Below are 24,611 nucleotides of genomic sequence, written 5' to 3'. Positions count from 1 at the left end.
ACCCTTGTGGGACTCCATATATTATATCTAGGAAAGATGATTTATATTTGCCTATTTGCACAAACTGTTGGCGGTTCTGCATATAGCTTTTCAGCCAATCCAATCCCTCTGATGCCATACCTTTCCATATTTTTTTAATAATATGCTGTGGTCTATGGTGTCAAATGTTTTTTGTTTTTTTGTTTACTTTTTTTCAGATATCAGGGAAGATGGTTGAGAATGAATAATTTAATCAAATTGTCACACAGTCTAGAAAATAATAAGGAGAAAGTAAATGAAAAGGCTTCAATAAATAGTAAAGGCTTGTTTCTTCTAATCTCAGCCTCCCGCGGCTGTTAAATTTCTATTGCCATTGCAATACTGACACCTAGTGGTCAAACACCGTCATTACCGCTGACCGAGAGGAGGAATTGTTGCACATTATAAAATTAAAAATACCTAAAAAGGATCATTGCGCCAAGAAAACACATGACCCTCTTTTTTTTTTTTTAAAGACAATCATTTATTGAGGCACTTGACACAAGCCATGAAATGTACAAATCAAATACAACAAATTTAAGGTATTTTTCACATTCTTGCATCTGTAAACATGGTCAATAAATACATTCTGACAGTTACTTGGACGGTCCCTCCTCCACAGGAGGGGAAAATATTAACACCTCGCTCGGAACAGTGCACAGTGCACACCACGGTTACAAAAAACAGTAGAGCCAAATACAAAACTATGTGCATCTGATTAGCAAACAAAAATAGCTAAGGAGCAGTCCATGTGCTCTTATTTTCGTCATTTCACACACTGCTTGTCAGAGGTAAGCTGGGGATGAGACGTCTAAGTCTATTTTGCGGCACAGGAACACTTCTCTACTTCTATAAATATAGAGATACATCTTCAGCAGACATGTGTACAAGCAGAGTCTACAGGTGTCTGTCTGCTTTGGCTCAACACTATATCTAGGCTGTAAACACTAATGCGCTGCTGTTCCTTATGCTCCTTGGCAGCCACAAAAAAAAAATAGTTTATTTAACACATTTATTTCCTGTCGTGGATGTTGTGGCTCTTAATAATAAAAGGTCTTTTTTGCAGGAGACAAAATCAAACAAATCTCCCACGTGTTTGAAAGCGGATAAGGCTACAGTTCATTAACACGTACAGAATGAGGTTTGCGTGTGAAAGCTACAGCTCCAGTAGTTTCAAGAGCACTCAAACCTTCATGCACCCTGCTGTCCTGTTGCAGAGAGGCCCCTGTTAGGAGTAAAAGGCAGTAAAAGGGGTACCTCCACTAGAAACCGATGTTTTGAGAGTCAAACTTTTTTTTTGGTTTTTGCCTGTTGGCTTGAAAGGTGTGGATTCATGTGTCCTCAGTGTTTTCCTGGGAGCTTTTACGGACTTTTACAAAATACCAAATAGCCAATATTCAGAAAGAGTTGTGACGTTTGCAAATGAATCGAATCTATTGACCGGCTCTTTGGAATGACCAATGGGAACCAAGTCGCTGCTGCGAGTTGTTGGTGCAATGTTTAAGATTGAATGATTCTGAGCTAAATCTTACCCCATCATTCCACTTACTGATTATTTCCCAGATAAAAAATAGTTACCTCCAGACTAGCATCTTAAAAATAAATATCAAAAAAAGCGAGTCTTTTGGAACGGCTCTTTGAAAAGAACGGATCCACAACATCGGTTGGCCTTAGCTTTAAATCCCATCTCTACTGGCAACACATTGTTGTTAGTGGGAGTCGTTGGGTCCTGTGGGTTGAAGGGAGGGGCCTCTGTGGATCATCCCACAGATACTTGACCAGTGTGGTCAAGTCGAATCCACTTGACCAGTTTGGTCAAGTATCTGTGAAAACACTGAATTGTATCAAGGTCAATGTTATTAACTTTATCTTGTCAGAGGTTTTAATGTTGTGGCTGATTGGTGCATGTGCAAATAACTGGGAATAAAAACTGTGTGTTGAACCATACTTTGGTGAAACATTGGAGGGGGGTTATAACCTCAACCTCTTCAACGCAGGGCTCTTTCAAGCCAACAGGCGTTCAGTTGTCTGACCCGTTACTTGTGGCCCACATCGAAGGGTTCTTTGACCTTTAGTTCAAGCGATTTGACATTTATCTCACACTGTAGCGTGGTCCCGTAGATTTGTGGCCACCTGTATAAACCACCACACACATTAGCCCGTCCCGTTCTGTGGAGTGAGGCTCTCCCAGGGGCAAATGATCTCTTTGGCTCCCACTCCTCCTCTAGAGGCAGACCTGTTCTCCTCATCCTCGTCCTCAGAGTCTATCGGGTAGATGCGGCACTCTGGGGGAATGTCCACTTTTATCTGGAAAAAACTGAAGTTGTTGCAGAGGGGACCTTATTAGACTCTAGTCAGGCTCAGAATAATATTATATATGGTGAGAAAGTGACACGTTGACGCAAAAAAACAAGTCACCACTTCACACGAGGACATGGCTAACAGGTAAAATGTTTGTGTGAATATTTCACACTCACTTGCCGATCCTCCTGGGCGGAGCGTGGCTGGGCTCATCCGGGCTGATCGGCTGGATGCGGCTGCTCGTCCCGGCCGCTGAGTGGCACTTCGGCGACAGGCTGGCGAACATGGCCGAGGGCGCGCAGCCTCGCTTCAGGAAACGCCGCAGGGACAGCGCCACGCGGGATTTGGAGATGTTTGCTCCCGGGGGGCCGCGGGCCTCGGGTTTCCCCTCGCCGTCCTCTTCGCCGCCTTCAGCCCGGCGCTCAGAGGCCGAGTTGCTGTCTATGGCCACGCTGATGGGGGACGGACAGGCCGGGGTGTGGGACAGGAAAGGGAACGAGGGCGAGGCGTTGGCAGAGGGGGAGTCGGTGATGCCAGAGTAGACGGCGAGGTGGGGGACGGGAGTGGTGAAGCGGCACAGCTGTGAGGTCAGAGGGCGAGAGGCACAAGTCAGCGGGGGCATCCAGAGAGTGTCACTCCAAAAAATATGAGCATAGTTGTAAATAAAGTTAAGAAGAGACGTGGCATGCATAATGCATCATAACTATTGTGGGTGCAGTGTTCACAAGGTCAAGAGTGACAGCTGTTTCCTAAAACGTGCTCGTAAGCATCAGCAGGTTTTCTGTAAACCTGCAGTAAATGAAGACTGTGGCTCTTCACGGAGGCTCATTGTCTGCTCAGAGTGAAGAGAAGGCGACATGACGACCAGCAGACATCTTTAAAAAAAAAAACCTACAGTCTCGTTACACGGTGAGAGGCCTCTTCAGAGCGGCCCTGTTAAAGAAGCGTCTCTAACGGAGCCTCATGAAAGAGTCACTGAGCCACAGCAACGCAAATGCTCCTCTAACGGGGCGAACGCACGTCTGCATACGGAGTGAGCGCAGATGTTATTTAATGCTGAAGTGTCGTTATTAATCGACGAACCCTCGTGTTCACAGTTTTAGTTTTACTCACATTTAGAATAATAGATGTTTCCAAGGAAAGACGGAAGAAAAAGGGAACAAGGAAGGAAGGAACAATGGAATGAAAAGAATAACATGAAAGAAATACAGATGCAAAAGGAAAGAAAAAATATTATAGAGAGGTAGAAAAAGAAAGAAAGAAAGACAAATACACATAAAAAGGGACAAAGAAAGGAAGGAAAGAAGGAAGGAACAATGAAATAAAAAGAATATCAAGAAAGAAAAAGAGAGACAAATACACAAAGGAAAGAAGGAAGGAAGGCACAATGAAATGAAACGAATAACAAGGAAGAAAGAATAGAACAGATAGAAAAGGAAAGAAATAATGTAAAAGAAATAGAGGTAGAAAAAGAAGGAAAGGAAGAAAGAATGAAAAATACAGATCAAAAAGGGAAGAGCAATATAAATAAAAGAGAGACAGAAAAAGAAAGAAGACAAATACACATAAATGGGAAGGAAAAATAAAGAAAAAGGAAGACAAGGAAAGATAGGAAGAAAGGAATGAAAACAGTAAGAGAGACGAAAAACGATAACAGACCAAATGAAAAAACAGGGGGAAGGGAAGGAAATAAGGAAGTGAGGAAACAATAAATAAACAAGAAAAGTTAAACAGGTGCAGAAAAGAAAGAAAGAAAGAAGCCTATGACCCATGAGTGACACGACATCTGGTTCCATGGAAACACTGAACGCATGACGAGTGAAGACAAACACATGAAGATGAGGTGGTTTGAGGATGTTTTATTTGCTCGTGAACGATGACAGAAAAAAAAAACACACACACAGAAAGAGACACAACAGAGATGAACAGAATGACAGACAACAAGTCTCAGCTTGTGTGGACATAAACGTAACAGATGGAGACATATAGACGCTCATCTTCTGTCGCTTATCGTGTTATCGTCATGACTCAATGACTCGTGTGTAGACATGTGTTTAAAGGTTCAGTTTCTGCACGGGTGAACAAGATCACACGCCTCTGCAGCTAATTATATTAGGTTATATCAGTATGTACAATATTCCATCTAAGGCTTTAACACAAAGCAAATAAATTACGCTTTAATTTTTGCAATTTTCATTATTCACTAAATCCCCCAAACCCATCATCACCATCATCACTATCAGGAAATGTTTGGGACTTTGTGTGGGACTAAGAAACAAATCAACATAGGTGCCTGTTGTTGCTTTAAACTTAAACTAAAAGGGCATTTAAAGGTAAATGCTGTAATTACGAAATAAACTACAGAAAGTATAAGAATCCTGACTCTTATCGTGTCAAGTGTCTGCGTTCATTTTTTCGGAGGACGCGGGGGGGGCGGAGCCTCCTTGCCCTGCTTGCTGAGTTTGCTCATGACCTGCGTGATGTCGACGGGGGCGTTGGCGGCCATCTTGGCCCTCTGCTCCTCCTCCATCTGCCGGAGGACGATGGGGCTGAGGCTGGGCCGCCTGTTCCTGGCGTTCTGCTCCAACTGTGAGTCACTGGCACGAGGAAGAGAGGGAGAAGATTGAAAGAGAGAAAGGAATGGTGTGACAGCGCACGCACGTTAGAGGTTCAACTGATTGTTCTTGATTAATCTGTTAGTTTAATTTGGCCGTCAGGTCCTCAAAGACACATGTTGACACAGTTTTAGCTCTTGTTGCCTCACTTTTATAGAACAGAAATGGTTCAAAGGATGTACGAGAAAGAAAGAAAGAAAGAAAGAAAGAAAGAAAGAAAGAAAGAAAGAAAGAAAGAAACAGAAAGAAAAAGTATAAAAAAGAAAAAACTGAAAGAAAGAAAGTAAGAAAGAAAACTGAATGAAGAAATAAGAATGAAAGAATAAAAATTAAAGAAGGGAAGGAGGAAATAAATACAACATAAAAGATAGCAAAACAAAGTCATCAAAAAATGAAGATAGAATGAAAAATGAAGAAAAGGGAAATAAGAGTGAACAAAGCAACAAAGAAGCAACAAATGAAGAAAAGGGAGAAAACGGAAGGATGTGGTTTAGAAGAGCGTAAGAGGAGACAAATGAAGGCGAGGACAAGTCTCGAAGATTGATAGATGTGGTCGTTTCAGTCAGACGGATGAGAAACATGAGCCAACCTCAACTCAGAATCTGCCTCTTACCTGAACTTGTGCTCGTCGGGGCTGATGGCCTTTTTCCACGTCTCCTTATACTGCGGAGATTTAGCGTAGCGCCCGTACTTGTCCTGCAAAACACACACAGACTCGTCGTGGGTCAAAAGTTTCAGTGAGTGTTCGGACGCCGCCGCCGCCGCCGCCGCCGTTCAAGCCACTGGCGCGTTCACGGACCTTCTTCATGAGCATGTAGATGTGAGTCTGGGCTGCGTCCAGCACGTATCTGTGAGGGTGCTTCAGGCCTTTCACCGTGATCTCCATCGTCTTTCCGTCGATGTTGATCCACCGCGGTGCGCCTCGCGCCAGGAAGGTCCTGGGAAATGAGGAGGAATGCTGCTGCATTAGCAAGTCATTCAATTTACACGATTTACGACTAAAATACTAATAAATAAATAAATAAAATAAGATGCTCCTAGACTATCGACATAGGTCAATCAGGCATAACATTATGACCACCTTCCTAATTTTGTGTAGGCCTCCCTCATGCCTCCAAAACAGTTGTGGAAAGACAATGTAAGGGAGGAAGCAAGAAAGAAAATACAGAAGACGAAACTAGGAAGGAACAAGGAAATAAAAGAGAAAAAATAAAAGGAAGGGAGGAGGGGAAAAGAAGTAAAAGAAAGAAAGAAAAGGTAACGGAGGAAGTAGGAAATAAAAGCAGAAGAAACAGAAAACTAGGAAGGAACAAGTAAATGAAAAGAAGTACAAGAAATAAAGAAAGAAAAAGAAAGAAAGAGTCACCCTCTGTTTCTGTTACGTAAAGACAAATTAAAACATTACTTATAAATCTGCTCTGCTTTCTCTTTCATCGTTGCTGCAGTGCCCCACTTCAGATCCTCGCAGCTTTCCCAGAATGCCAAGTTCTCACCTGGAGAGGTTTTCGGAAAAGGAGGAAACAAAACCACGCGGTTAAAATAACAAATTCACAGGGCACCGGCAGCAACACGCCAGTGTTGTCCCATTCACATCTTAGTTCACGATCTAAATATAATCCCAACCACCGTACTGCTGAATTCTTTCTTCAGGAAGAGTCTGAAATCATCTCGTCCTCTGGGGTCGGCGAGAAGCTCTCCGAAGCTGAACGCCCACCTCTCCACCCGCATTTTAGTTGGTATTTCCACACTGCAGCACACACACACACACACACACACAATAACCAATAATGTTTTCTAAAATTACAGCCCGACTACTCATAGTCCTCCGGTGACTCACTTGGGCATGTTCAAGGTCCAGTACGTGGGGTCGTCAGTTTGCCAGGGGTTACTGGGGAGACACTTGGAGAGGAAGGGGTCGTGGCCGTAGTAGGTGGTGCAGTATTTCACCAGTCTGCGGGGATGCGAAAAACAATACTGACGATAACATCATAAATAGGAATGATGCAGCCGTGGATGCAGTGGGCCCGCAGGTCATATTTTAAACGCTCGGGTGTAACAGGAAGTTACATATTCTCATTCTCGTATTTCACAAAGATTATATTTGTTGAAAAGATTGTGGTTGTAAGTGGATTCTATTTATTTTCTTACTTTAAAACCAATCAGATTGAACATATTTTGACTTTATCTACTGAATACATCACTAGCTTTTTTATATATATGTGTATATCCTCCATTAACAGTGGTGTTTGGAGACGTATACAGCAACCGGTCTAATTCGAGGCTTTCGGAGAATACGAGGGGCCGACTTACGCTCCGATGGACACAGATGACTTCACTCGGGGCCTCATGATGGACTGCTGGGTGAAGATCATCTACGGTGCACAGAGGAGACGTGACATGACGAACAAAACAGGATGATGGGGAAAAGCTTAAAAGCAGGAGGGGACTGTAAAAGCCTCACTTACGATTCTCTCGTAGAAGTCAGGTGTTTTTGTCTGAGGAGAAAAATCCAAATACAAAATTACAGATTCCAGGAGACATCAGAGAGTATACTGCATATAGGTCTGCAGAGGAATAAACTAATTGCAGCATACCCAGAGCTATTGTCTTTTGTATTCCATTCAGCTAGTACAAACATGCATGATGTGCGTGGGTGTGTTATGTGAGTGTTCTTAGCCGGTTTAAAAGTCTGAGTACAGAAATAGAACCAGGGGAAAATGCCTGGAGAACAGAAGAAGAAAAAGGGAGAGAAGAAAAGAATCATATTAGGGCAGCAGCCAGGAAACGGAAAGAGAAAGCACTGCAGGTATTCCTTTACTGCTATAAAGCCTCTTATTAAATATAAGCTGATTAATTGGATTTACGTCCATGCAGGTCACGCTGAGACTCACCTGTTACCTCGTCCGCGTTGGGATCGATTCGCCGCTCCAGGCCGTAGTCCATGCCGCTCACTGTCCCCGGCTACACACACACACACACACACGTGAATGAGGAAGAGGAAATTACCCTACGCGTGTTTACCAAAGGACTAATTAATTAACACAGAGGGCTGTTTTAAAATGCTAATCACTGCCTGATAGAGTGTCACGCTTTCCCAGGACATTTGAGACAAGCAGAGGCCACAAACGTCTCGTCTCCTGAACATGACGAAATAAAACTTTGGATCTGGAAAAACATTTGTTTCGTAGCTTTGTTTGTACAGATTTACATTTGAACACCATCATCATCATCCAGCTTTGTCACATTTAACCGCTGGAATATGACTGGTATGCACAGTAAGAGATACAAGTCTCACCAAAAAGGTTTTGCTTCTGAAGAAAAAGCGGTGACGTTTCTGGGAAATGACTTTGTGAGAGTAAGGCGGTTAAACACAGGAAGAGACTAACAGTTAATTGGGGCAACGACCAGTGGGGATGGCTCACTTCAGTTGATTGACATGTGCTGCAAGCTAAGCTAAGCTAAAATTGCTGTTAAGGTCAAGGATGCAAGGGGCGGTGTTTAGCTCACTGTTTAGCTCCCATTTCCTGTCTGTCTTCTCTGTACTGTCCATAAAGGCTAAAAAAAAACTCAAGAATGCACCAAGTATTTCAGAATGAACAGAAATTAATATACAGGCAACATCTGCTTTAATCCTCTAACAGTCTGCTGGGTCGTACATGAGGGCGTTTTGAACCAATCAGAGCTCAAGTTGTGTTTGAGAAAATGCTACATGCAATATATAATTTTCTTCTGATTTCATTGATAAAAGCCATTACAGGATTCAACGAACACATTTTTTCAGAACAAAAAAAACATCAGGCAAACCCAACAAGTTCTTATTTTTCGGAGCCAACTTTGATTATTCCAGAACAATACCACTAAGAGAGAGTCTGACTTTTGTGATAGAAACTTCACGCTTTCAAAAGAGACCATGACCATGCATGAGCTGGAATGTCCTAAATAGACGAGAAGAGGTTAAATATTTACCTAAATATTTAAGATTTTTACTTTTTTTGAATCTGCACTTGCTAAAAAACCCCCAACCTCCTGATACACTGCGTGGAATGGGGCACAAATTAAATGTAGCTCCACAGCGATGTGTTGGGATGCACACACAGTGATGCTGTGTGTGCATCCCAACCAACTAATTAAAGTGACACTACGAAAGAACACAACACCTATCATGAGCATTAAAAAGCACCCATGTCTCATTAGGTGGACCCAACTGTGCGTCTGCTGCAGCCTCGTACGACTCATTGCAGACAAACATCTGCTCACGGTGGCAGACGTTATCCTAATATGTGCCGACTCGCTGAGTTTTGGACTTTTCTCCCGTTGTGCTTCTGTTACATCGGTGCCGGCCATTACCCTTTAACTGTCACTTTCTGGAGTTTACTTCTGCAGTGAGTTAACTCCCACGGTGCAAACGGCTGCTTTCGTTATATCGTCTGCAGCCGCAGGAGTCAATTAGCTTGAGATGCACTGCGCTTTGCACGTATAATCACATACAACATGCAGAAATGCTACATATAACTAAGAATCATAAACGTTTAGGCATTAGAGTCCTTATTGTTTCAGCTGATATTTTCTTCCAAACACATTTATAGTCAATTAAACGACCAATAAACTTCTGGGGAGCTGTCGTCTTCTAATCTCACGACACAAGATCCCCCGCGTGCACGACTTGCAAACCGCTGCAGCACGCTCTCCGATGCGGTGTGAAATATTAATCAGTCATGCCCTTTTCCTCCGACTGGACATGTAATGGTAATGAGGCATCATGGGTAGAGATAATGAGATACCCTGGGAAGTATTGAGGTGGCGTGCGATTTATTTTCAGACTTCTCCGTCTGCTGGCAATCCACTTATGTCTACACGGAGCTGCATCCTGTGCTCGCAGTGCAACTCTGATAGCTATCGCTCCGTGTGAGTGCGTACTTGTATTCCTCACGTTGTGGGGACACAAGGGCTGTTTGCACAGTCATGTTGTGGGAACCTGATTCACTTCTCGAGACCCCAAAAAAATCGCTCCTTATAACAGGCAAAGATTTGGTTTACGTGATGAAACGTGCTCTGTTCTCACCGGAGGTCTGTGAACCACCCAGTAGGCTCTCTCCTGACAGTCAAACACCACACGGTCCGGCTTCTTCCTCTCCTTTGCAGCTCTGAAACAACAAAGACGCGGTCGTAACACCTTCTTAAAGCCGAGCGCAGCCGGGGAAGCGTCTTAAACACCGACCTGTACTGCTCCTTGGCTTGCATCACTATGAAGTCCCATTTATGATTCATCCACTTGTGAAGACGGTTGTACTGCTCCTGAGAAAATCAAATAACACAGTACATCAGCACACGGGCAACAAACAAAATGAATCACTCCCGGTTCTCGGTTCATCTCACCTGCTCGTGGATTTCCAGGATCCCTTTCTTACGTATGTTCTTTTTCGCCAGGTAGATTGCTTAAGACATGAAATGAGAAACTGTTGAGAAAAAGGGAAGACGAGATAAAATCTGCGAGCGATAGTCACACTCACCATAATCTGTGTCCTCGACAGGCCACTGCTGCGTGGGCCAGAAATATGGTGTCTGAAAACAATAAGGGGAAGGATTAGCGAGTATATATAGATGTAGTAGATAAAAATAGCAAAATAGCATGTGCATCCCTCTTTTAAATTCACAGCACAAAGAAAGGGATGGGGGCGGGGCCTGTCCCCTCCATCCAAGGTTTGAAAGGCTCGCTTTGTCGCTGTACCTGGAAGCGATACAGGGACACATCTGGCTTGATCACTAAACGCTTGTGGTCCTGCAGAGGGTAGATGTATCCCAGCGCCACGAGCGTGGAGCCAAAACTCCTCGCCTCTGACGACAACAGACAGAACAGAAAACAAAAGAAAAGAGGAGGGGGGTGAGCGGCCGCTGTGGCGCCAGCGGCGGTCGCTTCAACTTGCGCGGCCCTGCCTGCTGTCTGTCACAGCGTCTCACCTTGCGCGTCTACTTGGAATCTGTCCACCAGCCACACAATTATGTCTTCGCCTGAGCAGAAAAAAGAGGCAAAGGTCAGAAGAAACAATGAATATACAGGAGAAAAAAATCTGCTCTGACAGCAAACAGCACTGAATAAGGTGTGTGTTTGTGTGTGTTGACAGGTTGTAGGTGGGTGTGCGGAAATAAATGCCAAACAGATGATGTTGGAAGAGAAGTGGAAGAGGTGAAGAAAGGAAAGAATATATATATGATGCAATAATATAAAACAGGAGGGGAGGAGTGAACCTAATGAGGAAGGAGAGTAAAGGAAAGAAATAATAAAAAAGGGAAGGGAAGCAAAAGAAAAAAAGATATTTGAGGAAGGGGAAGAAAAAAAGAGGAAAGGGACGTCGACACGTTAACTAGATTCATCCAGAGCTTGTGGATGACGTAGAAGTCTAGGTTCCCCCTCTCGTCTTGTCCGCCTCCTCCGCAGTTTTTCTTCGCGTCTCCGTCTCCGCTTGCTCGTTCCTTCGCGCCCGCTCAATCATCCTCCTCCTCCTCCTCCTCCTCCTCCTCCTCCTGACTTCACCTCCTGCTTTCTTTTTCCCTCTCCCTGCCTCTGAAACCGAGGGGGTTGTCATGGCGATGAAATCTGCGGCTCCCGAGTTTGAGCCCAGAGCTCTGGTATCCTCCAGTGAGACTATGCGGGCGCAATCACTCAGCCAGCCGCTGAATAACAACCCGTGTGTGCGTTCACCAGTGTCTGTGTGTGTGTTTTTTTGTGTGTTTGTGTTTTTTTTTTTATTATTACCGGTGATGGCGTGTGGTATCGTTGTGATGACCAGTCTCTGCGGCTGAGACTTGACTCCCGTTCTGGGGTCCTGCATCTCCAGCAGCACCTTCTCCGCCTGCGGGGGGAATATTTTCATCGTGTGAAAAGAGGTTAAGACGACAATTGATTGGAGGGGGTGGTGGAAGGAGGGGGGGGCGGAGGGGGTGCAGAGGTCACCATGCCAACAGGTTGCTTTGACAACAGGTTGTGGAGGGCAGCCTGCAACTAGAATTTGCTTTTTTTTTCAGAAGAATTTCCCCGTGGGATGTTAAAGTCCACCATCAAATCTTGAAATTAATACCACCTGTCACACAAAATGCTCACAACACAGATTTGCGGCTTTACAGTTTCAAACCTCGATGCCGCTTTAGAAAGCCTTGCGAGGTGACATGATGGGTTTCGTCTCATGCACTGATTTTCACGGCTCTTGCCCGGCTCGTGTGGGAGGCCTGCGATGACTCAGTGCCCTCTAAGCACTTTGTCAGTTATCATTTCATCTGAACTTCCATAGATCCCAGGTGTGTCGTGGAAAAGGAAGGAAATAGTCCAGTGCATTAGTTCAGTTTGTGAGAAAGTGTGTGTGTGTGAGAGAGAGAGAGTTAGAGAGAGAGTGTTTGTGGCTGACTCTCGGGCCTGTTTGAAGTGGCTTTGTGCTTTGAAGTCACCCTAGAGAGGCTATGAGCAGCGGGGCGAAGCCGGGGCCGAAGTGGGCTTTCATGGAGCAAAACACAAAGTTCCTCTGGAAATGAATCCTCCGCACATTCCCCTGGAGAGCTGCACTTTGTTGTTTATCATAAAATACGCACGGAAGAGTCACAATTATTTCTGAGTGAAGTGAAAATTAACCACGACGCGCTGAATCAAGCCCCTCTCTGACCACTGTTGTTTTCAATACACAGCTCCTGGATTAACTTCTTTCCAGCAGCTGGTCAGTGTAAATGGACGAGCTGATACTGATCCAGGCTTAATGCTTATTAAACTGAACGACCTTATCACTGGTGAAAAAGGTTGAAACAAGACTAACATTTGGTGTGACAACGTGTGCACAGAATCCAGGATGACATCCGAATCACATCTTGTCCATCTCAATGCTTGATTCTTTTCAAATTTCATGTTTTTTGATCGATTCTAAATTCGGATATTGAATGCACTGGATCTCCTCTAAGCCTTCAGTCGTCCACTGCAACCTGTGGGATCTGATTCTTTACAAAATGTCTATTTCAAATAAATCCACACTCTAAAATCTTCAATAAAGCAGGTTTTTCTTGAGGACCTGCAGAGAAATCAAAATATTTAAGAAGCTAATGCAGATTACAAGCAAAAATAATGGGTTTCCGTAGTTACAGGAGACCACTTCAGTCCAAGCATTGCGTTGGAGAATTCAGAAGTGACCCATCTGTTGGTGCGTCTGCAGGTGCACTCCATAAGCCTGAGGAGAGCTGTGATTTACATCATCTCTAATGTAAGAGGATAGCCTACCTTCTTGAGGCAAGCCATCCGTGGTCGGTACCTCTGTCCATGATCCCGGATAGCGTTTCTAATGGTCATATTTTAGTGATGCTGTGCACTCTCCCTCTCTCTCACACACACTCACTCACACATTCAATACTGCTGCCGCCTGTGAGCCCTGTGTCGTGTGGGGATGCTTGAGGGGAAGTGCAATGATCGATGGTGATGCTGCCTTCAAATGTTCCCCATGAGCTGAAGTGGGGGATATTAGAAACTCTAAGCGTGCTGTTATATTCTCGTTTTTCATACTGAAGTGAAAAATATGATTAGTTTGCCTCTACGACACACTACACATGTGTGTAATAAAAATTAAAGAAGTCAATCATCATTGTCATGATTGACAAAAAAAAAGCTGAGTATTAAAAATTTAACGATCTGTTTGTATAATAGCAGCATCCGTTCAGTGCTTTTGTATCACAAATGTCTCTTGGGCAGATAATCATAGTTTTTAAAAGGACCAGGCAAGAAAATATATGTTTTTGTTTGTACTTCTTATTTTATTGATCTTACGAACGGAGTTCAAGTGAAATTCTTCAAATTTCCTATAGTCCACGAAGGCATCATAACTGAACCGAGAAGCGAATCAACCAATCAGAAGGTGTCTTTTTCTAACATCGTGGCCTAAGCGAGGAGCGAATCGACCAATCAGGAGGCGTCTTTTTCCTAACACGGAACCAGCAGATGGCGACATATCATCACCAGTCAGCTCTAACGAGTGTTAAGATTTATTTATTTTTTATTTTATTTTTAATTCTTCTGTGAGATAAATCGTTTAAATATATGTGTGTATGTTGGTTAAATTGAACTATTTTTGTTGTAACGCGTGTAACTGTAACTAATTTCCCTGAAACTTAAAAAAACTAGCACACATATAGTTTTAAAACTGAAAGTTAGTTTTTCTAGGGCTCGTGTATATACAGCTAAGGGTGAAATGACATGTTTGTATGCGTCAAGTATATCACATAGGCAGCTAAGCATAAACAGAGACCTTGTGGGGCTTTAAGATGGATGGTAAACACTCAGCGGAGGCACTTCCTGAGTTTAGGGAAGGGGCTTGGTCCCGTGCCCGCGCCTCGCGAACGCGCATCAAATTAGCATCGATGAAGTTTGTGCGAACATGGCGGATTTCCTGCCGACCAGGTCCGTGTTAAAAGTTTGTCTACCCGTCTGCCTGCTCAACAGCGGCGAGGTGGAACAGCTGCGAAAGTCCAAAGAGATCGACAAATGTCTCTCCCGGGAGAAGAAACGGTTAATCGTGAAGCGGCGCTGGTGAAGATAAAAACTCCGTGCTCCGGCGATGCCGAGAGGCTCAAGGCACGACTTTCCTCAAACAAATGCGGATCATCCACGGCCAGGACTTCGACCAGCAAGCCCGAGAGGACTTCAAAGGCACGATTTACAGCAACGTTATCAAAGGTAAACCTCGCTGCCGGCGACTCGGAGCTCAAGCGGAGGCTTTGGGGGGGGAGAGCGGTTCGGGGGAAAGCGGAAAAAAAATGCGCTTAAAACGGGTGGGAAAGTTTCCACATCTGTTTAGCAGCGCTGGGCTGGGTGAGAGGACATATAAACAGTCTACATCTGCTCTCGGCACACCCATACTGAGCCGCCTTTCTGCTCAAAGCTAACCCCTTTTAGCGTGCCTTTACCGTCACTACAAAGTCTTTAAACTTCGTATATATATATATATATATATATCTATATTTCTTTATATATATATGTGTGTATTTTATTATTAACGCACGAGCGAGTAATTTCAAATAGCCACGGGCAAAATGAGTTGCTCAACGACATGTCGCTAATGGAGGGTAACCCACCAGGGCACTGTGTTGTAAGGTGTTCCTGTTTGTCCACTAACTAAAAAAAACTGCCTTTAAAATTCAATAAAATACATTATATGCAAGTGTGTGTGTGCATCACACGCTTACACATATAAGGTGAGGTCTGTTAGAGTAAATTATTTATACAGAAACTCTATTTAAGAGGTTAAATGTGAACTCAGCTGCCAACATTAAGTACACAAGTGGAGAAGCATTATTATATAATAGGCCTGCACTAAATCCTCCTTCCTGACTCTTAAAATGTTCAACAAAAAAAGAAAAAAAAAAAAAAAGAGAGAGAGACGGTGTAAGAAATGTGGCCATTGCCACAGCCTGTTTTCGTCCCGGTTGTTAGTTTTTGTGTTGTTCTGGTGTTATTTAACCTTGCCTGCTAAAAATAATTAAATAAATGAATGGAGTTGTCAAAAATAGTAGGAGCACGTGTCAACTCACCACATTATAATTAAACAGTGACACGAACCACCGGCCTCCAGAAAGAAAACGCAGCTGAATCAACAGCCCTCTCAGTTATGTTAAAACAAATGCTTGAAAACCCGCGGCCTTCGCGAAGATAAGATTTAGTTTAGGACTGCTCTAATATATTTTTTAACTCCTTAATGAACTGGCAAGTGTCTCTATTTGTTCCTCATGAATCGCCCATTGGGTTTGAAATGCCGCCAGAGGCGTGTGAAAGCTCTCTGGTGATTTTTTGGTTTAATTTACATGTGGCCGCGTTAGATTTTTTTTTTTTTGTTTTAGACGGCACGGGTTTCTTAATTCACCTCCTCGCTTTTTCTCTCAGGTGTCCGTGTGTTGGTGGACGCCCGCGAGAAGCTGCACATCCCGTGGGGCAACGAGGACAACCAGCAGCACGGGGACAGCATGATGGCGTTCGACACCCGGACGGCCAAGATGGCCAGCGGGCAGCTGGAGACGGGCATCTTCCTGCGGTACCTGCCTGCCATCAGGGCCCTGTGGGAGGACTCGGGTATTCAAAACGCCTACGACCGTCGCAGGGAGTTTCAGCTGGTAGGTCGCCGAAACGCCTTTCACGTAGCATCGCAGGCAGATAACGGTGGCCCAGTTTGTCTGCGAGCCCACTCAGATAAAGAACATCTTGTGGTGGATAGCTCTCACTCACAAGATCCTGTAATAGCTTTATGGTTTCTTTGAATTGAAAACGTTAGTGGAAATAGAAAGTGAAACAGGTTTTTTTTTTTTTTTTTTTGGTGTAATTGAGTCTCCCTTTCCTCTGTCGCCCTACGCTCAGCTCTGATTCCTCTGCCTCTGTAGTGAGCGGTCAGACATGTGATTGAGTCAGCTTCCTGTTTACACCTCTCCCCGCTCTTTATGTCTTGGCTGTCAGCAGGCATGTTTTAATGCTGTGACGTTTCACCCAGAACAGCGGCTGTGGTCGAGAGGGGGGTTCACATGACCTGTGTGCGCTCTTATCCTTCACCGGTATCACTTTTACAAAAGTGACTCACTGATTTTTATGTCGGGTCACGTGGCTAACTTTGCAGTCCCGGGGGCCCCCGATGGGGACTCATATAGGGACGCACTTCTCTTTCGAGTAACGAGAGAATAGGCAGCAAATTAAAAAAAAAAAAAAACGTGTCTGCTGCACGAAGCTGAGCAGCTCTTAGTGGCATTTTGTTGGTGTGAGCTGTTTTTTTTTTTTTTTTTTTGCAGACAGAAAGGGGGGAATAAGTGCGATCAGAGCAGGAATGTTGATCTGCAGTTAAACAGCTTTGTGCTTACAAACAGAGCCCTGGCTTTCCCACTCAGCATTATTTGCACACAAACACCAAGTGTCACACACTTCGGGTTGCACAAGGACACACTCGCACATCAGGAGTGTGTCAGATTAGAACTGTTATTTTCATGTATTTGTAAAGAACAATGATAATAATAATAATGATAATTTCCCCCGGTGCAATTTGACACCTTTAAATTGCTTGTTAAGTCGAACCAATTACAAAAAAAAATAATAATCGAGAATGTTACTAAGAATTTATGTAGGTTCCACCAGATTACAAACAAATAAACACATAAACCACAAAGTAAAGGAAGGTCTGTATATGCATAAAAGATTCTGCCATCTATCGTCTTAAATTCTAGTGAGATTTGATTTTTGGCTCCGAAAAATTTCATGTGCTTCTCACAGTTTAAAACAGTAATAATTTGATGGTCCCAGAACAGAAATATTATAAGTGTAAAGTTCTATCGAGGGCCGTTTAGACTTTCCCAGCGTCTTGTTGTAGCGAAGACCAATTTGTTCCCTCACCAGCAGATAAACCCGTCGTGTTGTGGCCATGCCCTTTTAAGTATTTGCATCACAAATCCCACGTTCCCTCCGGCTCACTTCTAATTATCATTAACAACACATGTACAGACGGCCTTTATGTAGTGCAGAGTTCACCAGCAGACACCCTCCTCTCACCTTAGTCTGTAGCAACGTTGCAGCATTTATTACTGATAAGTCCCCGCTTCCTAAATTTAAGTGTCACACTGATATCGTTATACAATATTAGGTTTCAGTTTTGCTTTTACAGTACATTCATATTAGCTGCAGGCGCCGTCGCGTCTTAAAATGAGCCGGTGGAACTCGTAATGACTGCTCTGCTAGTTTCCTCTCTCTTGTCTTTGACTCATTTTTTTTACATTTTCAGAAGATTTGAGCCTTTTTTTTTTTTTTTTTTTTTTTTCAGTTTTACTCGGGTGTAACCGTAGAAAAATTCACGGGAAGGTAGCTCCTCTTCCTTTAGCTTTCAGTGCCCTGCTGCTCCTCCCTTCTGTAATCTTAGCTGTGCACACGCATTCACAAACACAGGTTTTTCAGGTCAGGTTAGTTTTAAAAAAAAAAAAAAAAAAGAGAGAGAGAAGAAGATCAAAAGGTGACGCTTTGCACTGGGGGAGAATGACTTGTACGTTTTGCAAGCGCGCTGAAATAATCACTACTTGCTGGTGGAATTTGAATTTTACAACCCGAGCGTTGCATAATATACGAACGAATGCAAAATACATGCAAAAGAAAAACTCGCATAAAGGTGTGTCGTAGTAGAGGCATCCGTGAATCACGGAATATGATTTTGTTTTCTCTTTTCGGCCGTTTCTTTTCGTTCGCGTCGAGCGCCGGACTCGCACACACACACACACAGATAAAGGAATGCATGTCTGTCTTGGCGGCCCCGTGTCTGGACTTGCACTAAGTGTGCAAAAAGCAGCATCAGAAGAGTCGAGAAAGAAAAAAGAAAAAAAAAAAAGCGCTCCTACACACACACACACACACACACACAGAGAGAGAGACCGATCAAGCCACACTTCTGTGTACATCAAAGACACACTTACAAACACATGTCTGTGCAGTAGCAAATAATTTGCATCCTGCTTCAGCTCCTCAGAGCCGACAGTATTGAAAGAGAGAGAACAAAAAAAAAATAAGTTTCTTGTGTGTGTGTGTGTGTGTGGTAGATAAACTGAGATTTTTTCGTCTACGCCAGCAAAAAAAAAAAAAAAAATACGTTCCGTTAAATGCACTTATACCAAATATTGAATGTGTGATGCATTCGTACTGTGCCGTCGCTGATGAATTGTGCAGAATTAACAGAAATTCCTCCTCTGTCCTGTCGCAGGGTGAGTCAGTGAAGTATTTCTTGGATAATCTGGATAAGCTCGGCGATCCGGTGAGTTGTTTCTGCCTGCACTTATTCTCTTATTCCTACAACCAGACGCGAACACGTTAAGAGTTCATATTGCAAACGTGTCCAGACAATTTAAGGTGACGAGCGACTGAGGTGGTTGCTCACGGTAGATAATGGCATGAGAAAGACGGTGGCACTGGGGACGTTTATTAACTGTTTAAAATGCAAAAATAAGTGTAAAATGCAAAAATAATTGTAAAATGCAAACTTTGTTGTTGTAGGTTATATTATTTAATTGGTACTTTCATGTTTAAGATGGTAATAACATGTAAAAAAAAATTCAAAATTATCAGCGTTGAATACACCCTGTGTGCACATTAGTAGCAATTTCCTATATTTTTCATTTTTTCCCCTAAATTTTCTGCACAAAATCCACCTTCTTTTAACAAAATTCCCGTTTTCCATGTTTTATCTCGGCGCTGCATATAAACAGCGAGAGGTTTCCTCTCCCATTATCCCAACTTTTCCAAATAAAAAGCGAAAGTTCAATCCATTCATGAGAAGAATCCCATCTCTGTCTCAGCTTCAAGTGGTTTCCACTTTTCCGCTTTAACCCAATGTGATATAATTAGCCATGATTGTAACCCAACCATCAAAGTTTTTCTGCAACATCCTGTACAAACACATCTATAAATTTATACTCTTCAAATCTAGACACAGAGGATTCAAGTTGACTCTAAATAAATCCAGTTCTCAGGCAACGCTTGAAATCAAGTGTTTGCACTATAATGTAAAGCTGCAGAATCTGTTGCGGTTCAGCCATTTTAGCCTTTGTGTGGTTTATAATGTTCTCTTTTTGTTGTAAGTTATTTATCTATCAGTGTTGCTCTAAACCACAAAGTAGATGCAGCTCTAATATATACGTTAACACAACCACCACCACTAAATCCGACATTAATGCTCTGATATTTTTGACAGTGTTAATAGTTGTTGTACTGTATGACTTTGGAAGAATAAAAAAACTTGTATGTGATTATGAGCAACTTTAAGGACTTTTGTTTTAATGTACAGTATTTTAAATTCTGTAAAACTTTCCCTGTAAAGACTTCATTTATATTAATTCAGTTGTATTCATGTTGTGTAGTTTAATAAACACCTTAATTCACTGTATAAGGTTGTAAACAATCTATTTAATGTTACATACAACACAGAGTAAGATACTTTTAAAGCTCCTGTAAATTAATCCACAAACAATGAATGAAAGCAGCTTTACATTCAAACCAATGAATACTATTATATTATAACAATTATTATATAAACTGCCTCAACACAAGCTCCTCACTGTTGTGTTAACTGGTAGCTTTACTTTTGTGAACATTTGAATGGCTGCTTTTCTGTAATTTTACTCCAACCTCATAAAGCGTGTCCTCTTTGTGCAGTTGATGAACTCATTCCAGCCATTTTCTTAACATCTCACGTGGTTGGGAGGAAATATTGCCCCACGTCAGACCAAAACAAGATGACAGATTACCTGTATTCACCTTCCAGGGCAGATCGCAGAAACCGATTAACTGAGAACCAGAGAAATAATGTTTTGGAAGATAGAGATCTGTTGATTTGAGGGGCCACTGAGAGGCTAATCTACACACAAACTAAACTTTCTGATTTCAGCCGTAAACACGTGTTTTTAAGGTACTTAGGCGCAAACACGGACGAATCGAACTGGCGTTCATGCTGATTTTTGTGTCCGTCCTGCAGGATTATCTTCCCACTCAACAGGACATCCTGCTGGCTCGCAAACCCACCAAGGGCATCCACGAGTATGACTTCGAGATCAAGAACGTCCCCTTTAAGATGGTGGACGTGGGAGGGCAGCGGTCAGAGCGGAGGCGCTGGTTCGAGTGCTTCGACTCGGTCACCTCCATCCTCTTCCTCGTCTCCTCCTCCGAATACGACCAGGTGAAAGCCGCAGCGTCGCATTTCCTCCCCCAAAAGCGAGCATGCGCACACGCTTCGAGATGGGTTGATAAGTTGGCTCGTTAATGGGTTTGTTCTAGATGAGGAGATAACGTCTCGTGACTTCCGTTGTCTTTGCTATTTCTATATGTGCACTTTTACTACTGTGATTTATCTCACAGCTTGGGAGACTTTCTCTGGTGAATAATTACATGTTGAACTGAAACTGTTATGTCATCTATATTTAAGGCACATTGGTTGCAGTGTTCATTTAATATCTATCTTAAGAACTAACTGTCTTTTCCTCACATAAATAGAAGCTGTTTGCATTTCATAACCACGGCTCATTGGCCGGTAGCTTATTATTCACAATGTTTTAAGGACGTAAACGAGATGAATCTGTAACCAGGGCCTCAGCTTCAAGACAGACGAATACACTAGACGTCAGTCGGGTTCATATCTTTCCAGGGATTTAAGTCCAGAGTCTAAGTTGTGCAACGCTGAATCATAGGTTTTCTCCATTTCATTTTGTCTTGTTTTAACTTACGGGGGGAAACAAAGGGTAGCTCCGTTTTTCTATTTTGTGTGCAGCAAACCAGCGCCACTTCCTATTTGGACAACAACTGCCAGAACGTTCTGCTTCAAACTTTATATTGAGACATAGACCAAAATACATCTAGTGAAGTAAACCTCAGAGTGTATATAAATATGAATGAGGCCTCTCTCAGCGTGTTATCTGCATTTTAATCAAAATGACCCCAGCTTAAACTGATCAGCCACAACATTATGACCACTGACTCACCAACTTGTGATGATGCAGTTTTCTCATGCGAAACCTTTGGACCTGGCATTCATCTATGTGGATGTTACTTAGACATGCACCACCCATCTGGACCAGACCAGGCACCCACCCCCCACCCCCACCCAATAGCAATGACACCCCTTGATGGCAACAGCCTGACACAGACACACACACAAAAATGCTTCAGACACAATTGATAAATATCTGTCGGATGATCCACAGAGGCCGCTCCCCTCAATCCATAGACCCCGCCCCCACCCACACACACGCACGCAATATTAGGAGGGTGGTCATAATGTTATGCCTGATCAGTGTAAGCTTTGATATACACCACTCACTCCTCTACACTTGTCATTTGAGGAACTGCAGTTTATTATTTTATGTTTTTTGTATTTTCACATTGGCCTCATCCTTTGATTGATTCAAAAAAACGACTTGTAGTTGTTAGTATTTTATTACCGGTACAATAAGAGTAGTAGCAGTGAGAATGTTACTTAATCCCTCCCTCGTGTCTTACAGGTCCTGATGGAAGACAGACAGACCAACAGGCTCCGTGAATCCCTCAACATCTTCGAGACCATCGTCAACAACCGCGTCTTCGTCAACGTCTCCATCATCCTCTTCCTCAACAAGACTGACCTGCTGGAGGAGAAAGTGAAAAGCGTTCCTCTCAAGGACTACTTCCCTGACTACACGGGGCCGGAGCACAGCCTGCCGGACGTCCAGTCGTACATGGTGGAGTGCTTCCGGGGCAAGAGACGCGATGCTAACCAGAAACCCCTGTACCACCACTTCACCACGGCCATCAACACGGAGAACATCAGGCTGGTGTTCCGGGACGTCAAGGACACCATCCTCCACGACAACCTCAAACAGCTCATGCTCCAATGACCCCTGTCAACCTGTGAAAAAAGTAGAGAGGACCTGAATGGGGACGAACCACCCACTCGCTCATGAAGAGGACTTGGGAGAGACCGGCCTCAGAAGAATCCGATAAGATGTCAGCATTCTTCTTCAGACGTTTTTATATTAGTTTTTAACTCTCCTCTTTGAAGAGTCGCCCTCTTGTTAGTTCGGGATTTGTTTTGGGGATCGAGTCAGTTGGGCAGGCTGCGATGAAACAGAGAAAGTCAAGAAGCTATTTTGGATCTTGGATAACATCTGATCCCCGGCTACTTCATCTCGACACTCTCTCTCCTCTAGTCTTGAGTTCTGCCTTACAGTACGTGACTTGCTGGGGCTTTTCAACTCACAAGGTGCCGGTGCTGGCACCAGTGGAAATCAGCAAAACGTTTTACAAACCAGGCATATGCTTTCACGCGCACATATACATATATATAAATATATATATATACACACACATACACACAGGAGACAACCACAGTGATATAAGTATGTTTTTAAAGACATTTCGGCCGACAAAACGTTGCCTGTTTCTATAGTCCATTTGCCAGTCTGTGTCCAAGCACTGAATTCAGTCCCGATTCACTCCACCACTTCTGTTGCATTCTCCAGTGCTGCTTTTGAACGTTGCCTCTCACCCCCTTCGCTCCACGCTGTAGGAAGGGGTTGTCAACTTGCCAATGATCTGGAGACTGCACTGATCTTTTTCGCTCGTACTGCCGCGCCGTTCCTCCTCTCCCCGTCTTTGCAGGTTTCTAAGGCGTCAGCTCGGAGCCGACCGAAGGACCTCCGATCACGAAAGCAGCTCCAAACGGTTGAAGATTCTACGCGTTAAAAACTGGTCCCAGCACCGGCACCTTGGTTTTTTTTTTTGGAAAATGACTAGAAGAAAGCAAGACTGAAGCTGTGTCTTTCTGCGTAACACCTAATCGCTGTTTAAATGTCTCTTTAGAATTAAACGTCAAACCGTAGCTTCTTTTAATCCGTTAAGGTGCAAGTTCCCAAAACATGTTGTCCTTCATTTCTGGCCGTTTGATGGCACATTAGGCAGGCGTCTCGGTAAACGAACATGCAGTCCACCGTTTTTCTCAGGGTTGAATCGAAATCGGTGTTAGTGCTGATGTAATTGTTGGTGAACTAGTGGAATAATCTTATATCTGGGTGGTTGGACTCAGCCAGGCCTGCATGCCGCTTCCTGGGTGGTGTTTATTACTGCATCTTCCTGGCTTTGATTCCTGACCCAGAATCCCCCTCTCTATCCCTTTTGATTTCTTCTGTGATTAGATGCCTTGTAAAGGGACAGACCCCCCCTCCCTCCTGCTTTGCCTGAATCGTGAATGTCTGTTAATAAATGTACAGAGATTTTTGCTCTAGATTGTTTTAAATATACTGTAACTGGCCTTGTGCTAAGCCCGTCATGTGAGAATATCTGTATTGGCACTGAGTTGAGACTCCATGCAAAAACCTTGAACATGTTTTTTTTTTCCTTTTTTGTGCTGTTTAGGATTTCCCTCTAAAATACAATTTGAATTTGTAGAAGAAAAAAATGTGGGAAGAAAAAGCTACTGAATACAGTGACCGTATTCTGTAGGGGGGCAGTCTTTGTTAGAGGACAATTTCCAGGCACTGTTAAAATCTCTGTTTTTCTGCCAAATCACACCGTGCTTTCTCAGGACTGTTCACGTCGACAGTCTGCAGTTTGTTTTCCTCCAAAAAAGCAGTGCTCACGAGAGCAGTAGTTTGCTTCCAGTCCTGGCTTTGTAAATACTGTAATCTGTTGCCATGTAAATAATATTCAGGTTTATCTCCGTATATGTAAATGGTTGTAGAAATGGCATATTTTTTTCCCCCCCTTTTCTGAATGTTTTTCAAAATCACTGCTTTTTCCAATGAAGATGACCCTTTGATGTAGATGTATTTTGTGTATTTTTTCATCACCTTTTTGAAAATTCATTCTCATGCCACTCTAACCTTATCAATAAAATACACTTTTCTAATGACATAAGACCCGGCTTTTTTTATTATGTGCTTGCTTATGAATGAACACTGGTCCAATAAGGAAAAATGTACAAAGATACATATATAGCAAAATATTCTACAGATAAGATGTGAAGACTGTTTAAATTTCGGATTCAAAAATGTTTTTAATTGATATCATATCTTCCATATCTTCTCTGTTTTTACACCATGCTATAAACTACATACTTTTATTTTATTGACAGATAAAAAAAATATTTTCGTGATACTAAAACGTAGGTCCTGGTATATTTT

At 43.1% G+C, this 24,611-nt stretch overlaps 1 protein-coding gene and 1 pseudogene across 1 annotated transcript; one reads left to right on the top strand and one right to left on the bottom strand.

Annotated features, from left to right (window-relative positions):
- Window positions 1–477: 477 nt before the first annotated feature.
- Window positions 478–13,377, bottom strand: rgs9b (regulator of G protein signaling 9b). The gene is made up of 19 exons (XM_047609987.1): window positions 13,189–13,377; window positions 11,689–11,785; window positions 10,893–10,943; window positions 10,663–10,769; window positions 10,445–10,496; window positions 10,311–10,369; window positions 10,153–10,229; window positions 9,997–10,078; window positions 7,833–7,895; window positions 7,400–7,429; window positions 7,245–7,306; window positions 6,772–6,885; window positions 6,566–6,681; window positions 6,340–6,427; window positions 5,734–5,872; window positions 5,548–5,630; window positions 4,793–4,916; window positions 2,496–2,899; window positions 478–2,335 (listed from the first exon to the last, which is right to left on the bottom strand). The coding sequence occupies exons 1-19, from the start codon at window positions 13,255–13,257 to the stop codon at window positions 2,173–2,175; spliced, it is 1,980 nt and encodes a 659-aa protein (XP_047465943.1). The 5' UTR covers window positions 13,258–13,377; the 3' UTR covers window positions 478–2,172.
- Window positions 13,378–14,268: 891 nt separating this feature from the next.
- LOC125022423 lies at window positions 14,269–24,345 on the top strand (annotated as a pseudogene).
- The last annotated feature ends 266 nt before the right edge of the window (window positions 24,346–24,611 follow it).

This window comes from Mugil cephalus, chromosome 16, assembly GCF_022458985.1.
Source record: "Mugil cephalus isolate CIBA_MC_2020 chromosome 16, CIBA_Mcephalus_1.1, whole genome shotgun sequence".
Lineage (NCBI taxonomy): Eukaryota > Metazoa > Chordata > Actinopteri > Mugiliformes > Mugilidae > Mugil > Mugil cephalus.
Note: the sequence above shows the minus strand (reverse complement) of the source record. Positions and strands in the feature narration are given on the sequence as shown.

Coding starts and splice junctions, on each gene's coding strand:
- rgs9b (XM_047609987.1), bottom strand. CDS start 13,257: ATGACCATTAGAAACGCTATCCGGGATCATGGACAGAGGTACCGACCA. Junction 7,896..9,996: donor GGGTGGTTCACAGACCTCCG/GTGAGAACAGAG, acceptor GTGTGTGTGTAG/CCGGGGACAGTGAGCGGCAT. Junction 6,886..7,244: donor TCATCTGTGTCCATCGGAGC/GTAAGTCGGCCC, acceptor GCATCCCCGCAG/ACTGGTGAAATACTGCACCA.